This window comes from Lactuca saligna, chromosome 1, assembly GCF_052625555.1.
Source record: "Lactuca saligna cultivar CGN05327 chromosome 1, ASM5262555v1, whole genome shotgun sequence".
Taxonomy (NCBI): Eukaryota; Viridiplantae; Streptophyta; class Magnoliopsida; order Asterales; family Asteraceae; genus Lactuca; species Lactuca saligna.
In genome coordinates, this window is record NC_136417.1 from 33,368,877 (window position 1) to 33,384,695 (window position 15,819).

The following is a 15,819-nucleotide window of genomic DNA, read 5'->3' on the forward strand; positions in this document are numbered from 1 at the left end:
CTCAAGATTTGTTCTAGGGGGCAAGGGTTTCGAGTTGGAGGCTTAAGAGGTGGAGGTTGATGTTAAGAAGGAACTAAAGAGGTTAGAGTCCTTAAATAGGGCTCAAAAACCACAAAAATAGGGTTTTTTTACACTGCGGAGGTAAGCCCAACGTACTTAAAGTTACGCCCATCGTAACACCCTAAACTCACGATTACATATGCTAGTATGCCCAACATACTGCCAGACTCTTGTTTTCCAACTTAACTTCCAATATCCATAACTTATTCTTTCCAACTCCGTTTTTGACAAACTTTATATCCACGGAAATATATCGACGAGCTCTACAATTCTATCTTGATACTTATGACTAAAAACATCTCAAACTAAAATCCTTAATTATGAAATAATCTTGAAACATAACCCTTCCCATTTATCCCTCAACTTCCATTGAACAATCCAAGGTTTAAATCACTTATCCGACATCATACACATCCAAAAGAGTCTAAAATCCATTCCCTTGAAAACCAAGGCCTTACTTGGTCGAATTACGCCCCACAAACCTTGAATTAAGAAACGTACCTAAACAGGATGTTACACTCACAAGATGGATAGGGTTTCGAGTTAGAGGCTCAAAAGGGTGGATGTTGATGATAAGAAGGACCTCAAGGGGTTAGAGTCCTTAAATAGGGCTTAAAACCCTAAAATTAAGGTTTTTACTCTGTGCAATTTTGCCTTGTGTAACATAGGCTATGCCCTGTGTAGCCCAATAAAAATGTGTCCCATTCATCAGCCACTATGCCCTGCGTAGTGCAAAACTCCTATTTCCAGCCTAACTTCAACTACATTTCCAACGTTCTTTATATGCACATAAAGGTATTGAAGATCCCCAATATCCTATCAAATTAGTTTTGTCTTAACACATGTCGAACTAAAACCCTAGTCCATGCAAGAAACCTGACATATAACTTTTACCTTTCTACCATTCGGTCTAACACACAAATAAAGGTTTTATATCTCACAACCAGCATTATCAACCTTTAATAAGATCAAAATTTTACTTCCTTAAGGCCTAAAGCCTTTATATTATTGACATTCGGTCCACAACCCTGAATTAAGAAATGACCCAAAACCGGGTGTTACAAAGCCACTCACTTATATTCTTTAGAAGGACTCCTTACACCCATAAGAATCATAAAAATCTTTGCTTGATGGAAACTCATGTCTAATGGATGTCTTAAACTCTAGTTAGGTCAAATGGTAAAAAGGGGGTCAAAATCCCCATGCATGGAACCAAAACTCTATATAACTTCATATTTGGATCACTTGACTAAAAAAAGTACACAAGGATCCATAAAATTGCAAACTTTTTAAAATCAATCCACTTAAACCATAATAAACATGGAGAAAAGTGCTTAAAAAGTCTAGATCTATAAGGATTTCACACAAAAGGTATGAACTTGAGGACTTATAGGGGTTTAAAATATGTGTGAGAAGGTGTTGGATAGACTTACTAGCTGAATCTTTAGACAAAGTACAACTTCTTCTTCTTCAACACCACAAAACATTGTAACGTCACACCTTATGATATAATTTGTCAAACACTATATGCTATCTGTCAGCATCAACGTCTACAACATCGATAGTGCCAGCATATCAAGCTTATCAGCGTCAGTGTATAGCGTTTTTATTCTATGTAATCTTTTGTATATTAGGTAATAATATAGATAAGTATAATATAGATCACAAATTTGGTATCTTTGTGATAAGATCGGTTCTTAGTATAGATTACTTGCAATCCCTTTAATTAAGGGATATAGTTGTATAGATTAGTATATATACAACATTAGGGTAAACCCTAATGTTGTAAAACACGGCTTGGTGTCGTAATTGTGTTTGTGACAACCCGTCTTATTGGTGAAGACAAAACCCTTTCTTGGTGAAAGAAGAATTTGGAGAACTCTCTGTGTCATTTAATTTATGTTCTTTATTTTATTAGATTAAGCTTTACTTTCGTAATTATACTTGAAGTGTATCATATCGATAAAAACCTTCAATGGGTATCAGAGTGGGTTTGTGATACACTCAAGTAATGATGTCAACCTCCGTCACTCCAAAATGAAATGTCTGCAACAAGATCCCTCTGTTCGATAAAAAAAAAACTTTTCTACTTGGAAATCAAAGGCTATGGAAGCTCTCGAGTTCATGGAATTTGACGTGCTCGATGTCATCAATAAAGGTCCTATCACAGCTATGCATAAATCAACCAATGATGGTACATCTGGTAGTAAGTTGAAAGGGAAATTTGTCCTCGGATATAACAAGGAAGAGAAAAGGGTACCGAATCTTTACGTAAAGGCAAGAACTACTATTGGAAAATCACTTCCTTTTTTGTCTATCGTTTGGTCCAAAACTACTTAACTGCTTAAGAGGTGATGATCACTTTATCATCAACTTTTGAAAAGGAAAACTCCTCAAATGATGAATGTAAGTGTCTCATGGCTAAGATTGTTGAATCTCATGCTAACGATTCACATGACAATGTTGTAACCCTTGATGCTAATCTTCCACACAGTAATAAGGATCTCAAGTCAAAATGGGATGACACCTCAATGTATCAGGTAAAGAATCTTGTTGAATTTTCTTCTATTGATCATATCGACAAGGATGACACGGTTGATCTCTTGCATTTTTATTTATTTGTCTTAAATAAACAAAAATATTCTCTTAGTCTTGAGTTAAATAAACTCAAGGAAAAACTCTATTTTCTTAAAAAATCTATTTCTATATTTAAAAGGGAAAACACATGTATCTCCCTGACAAATGATTTTTTTCACATTGAAAAAGTAAAGGTTGTTGATCATTCTAAAATCATTCAATTTATTTTAAAAAATTAGGCATCTTCTCACTTTAATGTCACAAGAATTATTAATTCTCAGATTCCATATCAGTGTGAGAAAATTCTTGGAGGTGATATAGAATGTACTGTTTCCTTAAACAAAGTTGTTGAGACTAAGCAAATCTTTTATAAATCTGACTATTTGAAAGAAGATTTTAATAGAAGATTTGTGAGTTCTTTTTTTATAAATCAAACTTTAATTGATACTCACTGCTTTACTGATTATAATGTCATTACTGAATGTGTTTCTAAATTATCTGCTCTTGATCCTTCTCACTAACCTTTTCATCGTAAGTATGTTCTTCCCTCCATTAAGATTTTGATAAAGTTTCCTATATGTAATGGGGAAGTTCATTTTATGAACAAAATTCTTAGCATGTTTCCTCAGTGCTCAGTTAGCAATTCAGAACCTAAAGATTAATCACAATCTTCTACTTCTGATGATTCTTTAATTCATTATGAGCCTCATGAAAAAGTAATATCTGAGCCTAAAATCGTTGGAATTACTTCTTCCAAACCTAAATAAAAAACTCTTAAATCAAAAAATCAAAGTTCTTCAGATTCACCAGTTGAAAAGAAATCAATATCTAATGTTAAAGGATAGAAATCTGGAATCAAAGTTTGTTGTAGTTATGGTGATGCCTCTCATAAAGTCAGTGAGTGCACATTTGAAAAGAACTTCGTTCACGCCGACAACATCATGACTCGCAATGATAAGTGGATTAAAAAGGAAACTCGTTGAAATGTCTCCCTGATGACTGTTATAATATATTTTCTTGAGTGACTCTTTGCAAATGGATCAGTGTATATTGTGTACATTTTTCCAGGGCTTATTGTGTATTGTAGTTTCGGGGTAAAGAGCATATTTGGTATTTAGACAATGGATGCTCAAGACAAATGACCGAATTCAAGTCACTTTTGGAAGACTTTATATAGAAAGATGGTCTGAATGTTACGTATGGAGATAATGGCAAGGGAGCTATAAAGGGCTTTAGATCTATCAAGTGCAACTCTGTTGTTTTCAAGAATGTTGTAGTTCTCTTTAACAAGAGAGAAGGAAATGTTGGTGATCAAAAGAGTGTCATTGTTCTTACTGCAAATCGACAAATCGATATATATGTTCTGGATATGTTTTTTGCTGACAACTCTCTTCGTTTTTTCTTCTTTTATCGTGCTCAATCTCATATGAATTGGCTTTGGCACAAGAGACTATTGCATCTGAACTTCAAGAACATTTCGAAGGTTGCAAAGAATCAGCTTGTAATAGGGATTCCTAAAGTGCAGTTTTTCAAGGAAAAGTTGTGCTCAACATGTGAAAAGGGAAGAAAACCAAGTCGTTCTTCACGCCAAAGTCTTGCTCTTATATTGTCAAACCTCTTCAACTTCATCACACAGATCTATTTGGAACAGTTCCGGTTAATTCAAGGGTTCGAAAGAAATACACTCTTATCATTGTGGATGAATTTTCAAGGTTTACATGGGTTGCCTTTTTAAGAAATAAGAGTCATGTTGCTGATGAAATCATTTCGCTCATTAAATAGTTGGAAGTCCTCTATGATCAAAAAGTGAGTCAATTATGAAGTGATCATGGAACTGAATTCCAAAACTCCTATTTAGAAGATTTTTGCTCAATCTTAGGAAATTCTTAGAACTTTTAGGTAGTTAGAACTCCTCAATAAAATGGTATTACAGAGAGAATAAGTATAACTCCCATTGAAGCTTGAAGAACTATGGTTGTTGAAGTTGGTATTTCCTTGTCATTTTGGGCTGAAGTTGTCAATACAACTTGCTACACCCAAAATCGATATATCATTGTTAAGTGTCATGGGAAAACTACTTATGAGCTACTGAAAGGAAGGAAACCAGACATCTCTTATTTTCACGTGTTTGGATGTGTTTGTTACATCTTGAATCAAATAGATCAGCGTTCAAAGTTCGATGCAAAAGCCGATGAAAGAGTGTTTCTAGGTTACTGCAACATATCCAAGGCTTTCAGGGTATTCAATCTTTCAAGGAAAATTGTTAAAGAAAAAATTCATGTTACCTTTGATGAAGACTCATTCATTCATGATCGAGTAGATCACCCCTCATCAATTTTGAATAAACTTACTTACAGTCCCCATGATCTCCTAAGCTTTTTCCAAGTGACGCCGAGCCTATTGTACCAAAGGTTGAATAATTAATCAGTTCACAACCTATCTCTGAAGATCAAGCTGCCATCCAAGAAGAATCTAAACCATCAAATCAGGATGACTCTACTCAAAGTAATACAAACGAAAGTTCAAATCCAATAATTCTTCGAGATCATGCTGTATCTCAATCATTGGATATGTAAATTCTTGAATTCTCACCCGTTGTAGAGTCAACAACAACTTCTGCATGTTTTTTTAATTCCATCTCAATGATTGAACCAAAAAATGTCGCTAATACATTGAAAGAAGCAAACGAGATCAAGGCTATGCAGGATGAGCTGAATGAATTTCAAAGACATTGTGTGTGAACTCTTGTTCCAAAACCTCAAGGGAAGACTATCATTGGCACTCGTTGGGTTTTGAGGAACAAAATAGATGAGGATGGGATTGTTATTAGAAACAAAGCTAGACTTGTAGCTCAAGGTTTCTATCAGCTTGAAGGGTTGGACTATGACGAAACTTTTGCTCATGTTGCTAGACTTGAAGCAACTCGTTTGTTTCTTGCTTTTGCTTCTTTCAAGAACTTCAAAGTTTATTAGATGGACGTCAAGATTGCCTTTCTACATGGTGATCTTCAAGAAGAAGTTTTTATAAAGCAACCTTCATGGTTCGAAAGTGAAGAGTTTCCAAATCATGTGTATCGTCTTGATAAAGTTGTATATCGTTTAAAGCAGGAACCCAGAGCATGGTATGATACATTGGCAAGTTATCTTCTTTCAATCGATACAATTAAGAAAAGATTGACTATACTTTGTTCATAAAGAATTCAGGATCTCATATCATTTTTGCTCAAATATATGTGGATGATATCATCTTCGGTTCCACTGATGAGAAGCTAAGTTCAGAATTCGTAGAGATCATGTCCAAAAAGTTCAAGATGAGCACGATATGTGAGCTAACTTTCTTATTGGGTTTGAAGTCAAATAACTAACTGATGGTATTTTCGTTTGCCAAGCGAAATATATTGCAAATATGCTGATGAAGTATGAATTCTCTGATTGCAAGTCGTTCAAGACTCCAATGTCCTCATCAATGTCTATTGGCGTTGATCTTAATGGAGACGATGTGAATGCAACCCTATTTAAAGGAATGATAGGCGCTCTACTTTATCTTACCGTCAGTCGCCCTGACATTATTTTTGCTACTATATTGTGTGCTCGTTATTAAGCCAATCCTAAGGAATCTGATCTACTCATTGTGAAAATAATCTTTTAGTATTTAAAGCATACACCCACTCTTGGGTTATGATATCCTTGTGATTCTGAGTTCAAGCTGGTGGGATACACTAACTCTGATCATGGTGGATGTGGCATCGATTGAAAAAGTACTTTAGGTGGAACTCAAATGCTTAGAAATTGATTGGTAATTTGGTCCAACAAAAAGTAAAGATCAGTGGCTAGTTCTACCGCTGAAGCTGAATATATTGCCGCTAGAAGGTGTTATGCCCAAATTCTTTGGATTCAGAATCAACTCTTAGACTATGGTCTAAATTTCTCGAAGACTCCCATTTATTGTGACAACACCAGTGCTATTTAGATGGTACATAACCCAATGCGGCATTCCAAGACCAAGGATATTGACATCCGTCATCATTTCATCATGTAAATAGTTCAAAAGGGAAAATTGGAGTTGTTCTACATTCCATCCACTGATCAGCTGGCTGACATTTTCACTAAGTCATTGGATGAAAATACTTTGAACAAATTGATTGCAGATCTTGGAATGCTTTCAATGACTTAATTGCTCTCTAACTTTTAATTTAACATTGCTTCTGTTTGCTTGCTGAAAAACACAAAAAACAAATACTACTTTTATTATTTATAGACGTTTACATAGTATGTTTAAGCTTTGTTTATAATATTTACAAGTCTTCTTTTCTCTTTTATACATATTTCTGGCCTATCTAAGATTTATCTACATCTCCTTTCTTCAGATTTTGCAAGAGCTGAAAGATCTCAATGCTCTTGGTGTTGAGAAAAAGAGTGGCCTCATGTCCTTTTATTCTTGAGGATACCCTCTTTCTCCTCCACTCATTATTATGGATGCAAAGAGAAACCATTAATGAAGTAAGTCTTGTTTTCATCTACTGACTCATAATCTGATAAAACCTTGTATTCCCTCATGTTGGTCTTGATGACACAATGGTTTCATGGATTTGAGTCAGTTAACTCGTTGGTTATAAATAATGGTTCATGTTCTTCCTTTGTTCTTGGTGAGCATGAAGCTTGGAATCAATCTGCATAATCTCAATGATTAAAGGCATTCTCTCTCTTTGGTTTCTATGAATTGTGTTGTTTTTGTGTGATATGGTTGATCTTGTTTGTTCTCTTTTATATCTAAAATTTCCAGTGGTAGATATCTCGGAAAATGGAAGTGCATTTATGACCATTCAAATCCAAAGATTTGATGGATCAAGCCTTTATCACCCTTCTGAAAAAGTTGCACATATTTCGTTTTTTAAAACCATTTTCTTGTTTGACTAACTCTTTTGTCTGCATTCTTACATTGTTTATTCTTTTGTACCATTTTTTAAAGGAATCTGATGGTTGTGACTGTAATCCTAGTATGCAACTGTTAACACATCATCATCCCTATAAGCATGTTGTTGTATGTGACTAAATCTCTCTAAGTTATCATCAACGAGACCATTTGCTGAGAACATTGAGTCACCCACTCACCCTGATTGTCTAGCATTATCTAAACTTTCAAAGTGAGATCGTTTGGTCCTAATCAATAAAATTATTATAAGGCTTGGTTGTTTATCTTCTTGGTTAATCATCTCTCACCTAACCCTGTCCCTAGAAGCATGCTTTCCGTATGTCTAAGTCTCATGTTCTGCTGAAAAATTGAGCAAAACCCAATGGCTTACCCTGATTTCATAGTCATCAGCGTAAGAGATACTTGCCTGGTCCTTAAATGACAAAGGGTTGTTCATGTCCCTGACCTCCTAGTGTGAGGTATGACATGGTACCATTATGAATTAATGGTGAATCTTTGATTCTAGATCTCAACTTACTCTATGATACGAAAGTTTAAACCACTTCTTGTTGATGAGTTATACTGTTAATGATTCATGTTGATTTCACCTCAACGTGACTAAAACAATCCATTATCTCCACGGTTCTTCTAATATAGAACTTAATGATTCATTGTGTAAAACCACACATTGATAAAAGTTCGAAAGTCCGTGTCGATGGTTAGACTATGTGCCGTAGGCTATCACACACACCAATCCATTCTTGCCCTTATATTCTTATTTAAAGTTTTATGATTCATTGTAATGTACCATACGCTAATGAGATCTTGACAAATTTGTGTCGATGAGTATATCATTGTCCGTGATATATTACACGCACCTATCTAATCTTGCCATTTTTCTTCTAATAAAAGTGATTTATGATTCAACGTATGAAACCATACGCTGATAAGATCTCGCAATACTATGTCAATGAATAATAGTTTAAACCCACACTATCAGTAGACATCACAATCCTATGCTAGACTACAAAGCTGCATCACTGATATTCTCCTCTAGTTTTGTTCTTCTGCTTATGTCAAAAAGGAATAATCTTTCCTATGCTGAAGAACCTATTGGATGTTAAACCAAGCATAATCTAAGGGGGGAGTTAAGCTGATTTAAACATTCTCTGCTCATATTCCTCCTTAGCTCAACATTTCTTCGTCCGTCCACTGCAATTCATAACCGAGTTGGATCAGCTGTCTTAACTACTTGAAAATCAAAAAATAGGAAGTCATTCTTATTCTCAGGAGGAGCATTCATTATAGTTGAAGAGTTAAAAATTCATTCTTATTATCAAAGGGACCACAAGCTAAAAAATTCATTGAAGATTAGTTTTGACATCATCAGATAAGGGGAGATTGTAAGGCACACCTTATGATCTGATGAGTCAAACACTCTACACTATCTGTCAGGGTCAGCGTCTACAACATCGACAATGCCAACTTATCAAGCTTATCAATGTTAGCGTATAACGTTGTTATTCCATGTAATCTTTTGTATATTAGGTAATGATATAGATAAGTATAGAATAGATCGCAGATCCTGTATCTTTGTGATAAGATCGGTTCTTAGTATAGATTAGTCGCAATCCCTTTAATTAAAGGATATACTTGTATAGATTAGTGTGTGTGTGTGTGTGTATACACACACACACACAACATTAGGTAAACCCTAATTTTATAGAACACGACTTAATGTCATAATTGTCTTTGTGACAACCCGTCTTCTTGGTGTAGACAAAACCCTTTCATGGTGAAAGAACAATGTGGAGAACTCTCTATGTCATTTAATGTCTGTTCTTTATTTTCTTAGATTAAGCTTTACTTTCGTGCGATCGATACAAACCTTCAAACACTACAAAAAGCTTCAAGATATTAACAAGGGGGATAAGATTCGTTCTAGGTCAAGAGGGAGTGATGAAGGTTGAGGATGAGCAAATCCTAGCCATCACATTTACTTAAACAAGATTCTAAACCCAGAAAATTAAGGTTTTGCATATTGGTCGCTGCCACGTCGAGGATAGAACCTTGCCACGTTGTGGTGTCAAAAAGATGGCACGTTTCTTATCGTGTGAAACCATGTCGTGGTGTCTTCACCACCACGTCCTCAACACCTATTATTCCATATTTGAAACCTTAATTATTATGAACCCAAAGAAGTACATACCTAGAACTGGTGTTACAATATAGCTTGAAACAAATACTTTGTATAATAATGTGTCACAAGTAGTGTTGTGTTTACTACACTTTGTCGCAAAATAGCATAACCATTATATATATATATATATATATATATATATATATATATATATATATATATATATATATATATATATATATATATATATATATATATATATATATATATATATAGTACATGAATTATTATAATATGTGGTTGGATAAATGATGTCCCATTATAATCTATAAAATGTGATTATAAATAGAAGCATAAAACTTGGAATGAACAAAAAAAATTATAGTTAAAAGTTTATCTCATGGACCATGATTAAAGCTATGAAGTACAACATTGTTGTGTGGTACATCTTTTATTCTATAATACTCCTTAAAAACACAACACAAAACAAACATAATGATTAAATCAAAATTGTTAATCTAGGTAAAGCTTTATGTCTGTGCTTTCTCATGAAGATATTTCTTGCTTTTATAATTGATTTCTTCCATTAATAATACTACTTCATGGCGGTATGATAATTTCAAATTAGATGTGATAATTCATGAATGTCAATGTTTATACACATATTACATCTTGATTATCACATTCTTTGACTAATACATAAATTAGAATAGTGTGGGATTCCATTATTGTCTCTCATTGATTGATTCCATTCCTATTACGAGACAGGTGATCAATAACAAAATCTTGGAAATGTTGGATATACAAACAATAGGGATTATGTCCTAGGGGTTTTTTCGAGAAAGCTGCCATATTTTGGTTTTGGATGTTTAGCATTTTGTTTTGCAGTAGAGGTTAAGCTAAAACATGTAAATCATCAAAGGGATTTAAAACATATGAATGAATGTGTAGAAATTGCAAATAAGAGCATGGGTATTTTTGGAAGTTTTCTTATTTAATAGTTTTTATTCCACTTTTTGTGTCTTTTACTATGATTGTTTTGTGTTTAGTATAAATGGACCCTTCGCGTGGTATTTTTATGTAGCCCAGGAAATGTTTTCAATCAATAATACTTAGGCTCTAAGTATTTTTTTGCAATGTTTTAAAACCCGGGTTTTTAGTTGATCCGGTGTGATGACCGGTTCACGGGTCAACCGGTTCAACCGGTTGAACCGCCGGGTCAACCCGGTTTATGGTCTTTTTCTATTTCTATATATTTTTACTTTCATGCATAATGCATAAACATATAAAACCAATAATTTGATGTCCACAAAGTTTAAACATTGAAGAAACCGCAAACGGCTCGTTGTTTTGGCGTTCGCTACTTGTATCAAATCATCCAAACTCTATTGAAACGGGTCAAACCGGTTTAACCGGTTCAACATAAGCGGTCGAACCGCGGTTTAGGGGAAACCCGGCCGGTTCGATCCGGTTCGTATTTTTACAAAAAACCGGTCTAATTTGACCCGCCTTCTACCCCGGGTCACGGTCCAACCGGTTGAACCGGCCGGGTCGACCCGGGTTTTAAAACATGGTTTTTTTGTTTATCCTTTGTTTTCCCCAGTTTGTTAATTGAAGTTATCCCCTGTTTATCGCCTGGTGGTGTAACCTGGTGTCATTCACTTAGCTGATCGCTCAAAATTGAAATATAAACATACCCATCTATTGATGGCTTAACATATTTAAATGCTATGATGTTAGGAAACTAATTTTGGATGTTTTACGTATTTTCTTCATAATGTCATTTTTACATATGTTTCTTTTTTCTTTATAAGCTTAACAGTTAACATTATAAAAGTGGGAATTAGTGGAAAATTTAAGCATACCCATGTATTACTTGATCTCAACGAATACATTTTATTGGTGCCGATGAATTAGTGGGAAATTTAAAAAGATGCATGACAAAAAGCCAAAAAACACAAAAATGGTCCTTACAATTTAAATTAGTGGCTACTACTTATGGAACTTATAGTATCATACTATCATGAAGTAAAACACATGAAATACAATTATAACGACTCATTATGGAAATCATCACTAAATGAACACTTTGAACAAAAATTTTGCCAAATTTAAAGGTTTCGGGTTCCAAAATTCCGGTTCCAATCTTGGGTTTCCGGTTCCATTGTTCAAATTCCGGTTCCAACCGGTTTCATACCCATTTTATCCGGTCTGATATCCGGAACCGAATCGGAACCGGTTCCTATATACCGGTCCGGTTATCGGGTCTTATAATCCGTCAATTCCGGATCCGGGTCCAACGGTCCGGGTTTGAACCCACTTTCATCCCAAGCATGTGTTCCATTCATTAAATACTTATATACTTTTTTGTCGTATATTTACAATATCATGGCATCTATATATGATTATGATAGCCCTTAAAAACAAAAGAACAAAATATAAAACCTTAAAAACAAAAGATTCCTTAACCACACATAAATCTTAAAACCAAAAGAACATAAAAAAAATCAATATCAGGATATTCACCACACACGAATTACTGGAGGAGAAAATTACCCTTCTTAACACCCTACAAAATTTAAAACCCCGCCTTCAAAACCAGAAGAACCCTAAGAAACCAAACATTTTCTTACTTCAATTTCTTTCTTTTATCCCACAATTTTCTATATTTTGTTCACTATGTTTCGATTACAGTATAATCCTTTTAAAACAATTATAGTTCTATACGTACTCACATTTATCACATTTACGGTTTTTCTAGATGGTGTCGATGGCAAAGGTATTCTCAGGCTAAGGCCACAAGGGGTAGATGCGTCTTTTTTGACCTCACAAATCTTACCAAATCGAACCTTCATCGTTGACATTAATGGACCAGAAAATTATAGGTCGATACAAGGTGCCATTGATTCTGTTCCTGATAATAATCAAGATTGGGTTGTCATCCATGTCAAAAAAGGAATTTACAGGTGATGATTTATATTTTAATAAAGTTTTCTAAGTTATTTCTTACTATTTCTTATTTATATTTCGTTTTCCATATCAATATATATAATATAACTATATCGATTATCATGTTAAACATTATATTTTACAACATGCATTATAGATGTTTATGTAATTTTAATTTTTTTAGAACGGCAGATAAGCAATTAGTCTATTTAAGCGTACATTAATGTTTATTAGAGGCATATTATTATATGTGGCTAAACAAGCAATTAGTCTATTTAGGCGTACATAATGTCTATTAGAGGCATCGTTTTCGAATAAATCATTAAGTGAATATTGATCGATTTGGATTTGGATTTATCTATGACATGTCTAACTAGTAATTAGTAATTTAACATAAAAAATAGCTGAAAAAATGAGTTAAACGAGTTAGTCTCTTTAAGTATATTATTCAATACTTGCAATCTTCTAACTTAAAAAAAAAAAACAGAATTAGGTTATTATTATAACAATAAATTTTTACAAAACTATATTTATACTGTATAGGATTACAAAAGGAATCCCACATGTTTTTATAGGGGTGATAATTCTCAACACGATACAAACCTGATATGAAGATAAACGGATTTGGGTTGAGTTTTTCTAACCGTCAACCTACGAATCCGTTTATTATATGGATTGTGTTCGGGTTTGCAAATAATTTCACGGCTTGACCCGTAAACCCATTTATTTTATTATATTTAAATAAATAAAAATATATTTATTAAATAAAGAAAATAATAAGAACTAATAAGTAAATATATGATATTTAGACATTTTTTTCCTGAACCCACAAACCCTATTCTGACCCACTGAAAACCTGAATCCAACCCACGAACCCATATAGTTAAATAAACGGGTTACGTAAGTTGACCCGTTTATAGTTAATCCGAGTTAGAATTGAATAGGACGACACAAATAATTATATGAACTATGTCCGTGTTTAACACCTATGGTCCATCAACGTACCAACCCGAACACAAAGTTTTTGCCACCTCAAAATTATGTACATGATTATCTAATCATAATGGGGTTATAATGTAGGGAAAAAGTAATAATCCCAAGGGAAAAACCACACATTTATTTGAGGGGAAGTGGGAGCACTAAAACAGTCATAGTTTGGGCAGAAAGCTCTGAAAACAACTATCAATCTTCCACTTTCAAAGTTGAAGCTCCTAATTTCGTTGCCTATGGTATTAGCTTTAAGGTACAAGTTTTTAATTCACCAATTACAACACAACAATGCATAAAGTACAACCTTCTAACGCACACGTTTTCGACAGAATGATGCGCCCACAGGGATCGCTAACACCTCACATAACCAAACCGTCGCAGCATATGTGGGTGCGGACAAGGTTGCATTCTATAGTTGTGGATTCTATAGTTCCCATAACACTCTTCTTGATAACAAAGGTAGACATTACTACGATCATTGCTACATCCAGGGTGCGGTCGATATTATTTTCGGTCGCGGTCGATCCATATTTCATGTAAGTTTTCTATTTTAATTAAATATATTATAAAATATAGACCCTACAACTGTACCCTTCCAAATGAATTGTTATTGTTTATGGTACTCGTGCAGGAATGTGAGATTTTTGTGATTAATGATAGACGAATGGAGATTCAAGGGTCAGTGACGGCCCATACACGATCAGGTCTAGATGAAAATACTGGATTTGTTTTCGTTGGTGGGAGAGTTTTTGGCACTGGACATGCTTTCTTAGGTAGACCTAGAGGTACCCATTCACGAGTAGTTTTTGCAAAGACTTACTTGTCTAAGACTATAAGACCCGAAGGATGGAGTGATTGGAACCATCACGGTAGTACCGAGTAAGCTTCCTCTATCTTTCCCCTCTTCCCTTTTATCTTTTATACAATTCAGTATTTTCAGTGATCTTAATTTTCAATGATAATATCATAAAACTAAATAATTTTGATTGAATAAAAATATAAAATGAAACCACTAAAATGGCCATAAGGTAAATGTATGTTGGTCTCATAGAATTTGAAGATATGATTTTAATTATATTCTGTACATTATTTTTTTATAAGTAATGAACTTTTATTTATTACAATAAAAAATTATTAAATCTCAACTATTAAAAACAACATGCTTGTTTATTCTACAAAATAAAATTGCATATAAAAAATAATAAAAGTTTAAAAAATTGATGTAAGCAAAAACGAATTATAGTACTTTTTATTTATTTAATTTATCATATGATGGAATAAAAAATATAATGAGAATGAAAGTTATTTCTTTATGGAATGATCAATTTCATTTCACACAAAAGTGTTTTTCCATTTCCTCGGAATGAGTTATTTCATTATTTTCTATAATTTCATTGCAATAAATACAATTTAAAAAAAAAATCTACCATTAAATAAATCACAATTAGACATCCTATTTGATTTTTAAGGTTTTTTTATTGGTTGAATTTCATTAATTTTTTGATAAAGTAAATTATAAATAGTCTATTATAAGTTGATTTTTAATAAAAGTGTTCGTAGGGCGTTTAAGGGGTGTCAATTTAACAACATCCTTATATATATTAACCAGGTTTTACCTATTAGTTATTTCTTAATTTTTTCATTATTTTTACAGAAATCTATGCCATTGTGAATACAAATGCCATGGACCCGGAGCTGGTACAAGTGAGCGGGTTCAATGGTTGAAGAAATTGAGTGATGAAGAAGCTGCACCATTCCTTTCTATAAAATTTATCGATGGTAGGAAGTGGTTGTTTGTAGGATATTCTACATAAGCTTTCAAGGTTGCTGCATCCACATGTATTAAAAACTTGTACAATGAAGTTTTAGGTTGTTTGTACTATAATTATTAGGTTATGTGTGTTTTGAGTTTCTTCCTTCTATAAGACATGGCATAAAGGAATGAAACAATTGTAATTATTTTGTAAATAATGGCTTATAGGTTATCATTAACCAATATTATTGAGCTTGTGATTTTTGCAATTTAAATCCCCTAATCTAATAAATAAGTACATTTTTGCCACGTGATATTCTCTTAGTCTCCCCCAATCATTTTTTCCGCTCCTATCATCTAACTATCATCTAACTGAATTTCCAAAATTGCCCCTACTTCTTGTGAGTTGTATTACATATGATATTGAATAGTTTCCATA

The 15,819-nt window shown here is 33.6% G+C and overlaps 1 protein-coding gene across 1 annotated transcript; it reads left to right on the plus strand.

Moving 5' to 3' along the window:
- Positions 1 to 12,316: 12,316 nt before the first annotated feature.
- On the plus strand, positions 12,317 to 15,633 carry LOC144997059 (Pectin lyase-like superfamily protein). The gene is made up of 5 exons (XM_078956883.1): positions 12,317 to 12,654; positions 13,718 to 13,880; positions 13,957 to 14,163; positions 14,259 to 14,506; positions 15,282 to 15,633. The coding sequence occupies exons 1-5, from the start codon at positions 12,368 to 12,370 to the stop codon at positions 15,439 to 15,441; spliced, it is 1,065 nt and encodes a 354-aa protein (XP_078813009.1). The 5' UTR covers positions 12,317 to 12,367; the 3' UTR covers positions 15,442 to 15,633.
- Positions 15,634 to 15,819: the final 186 nt, after the last annotated feature.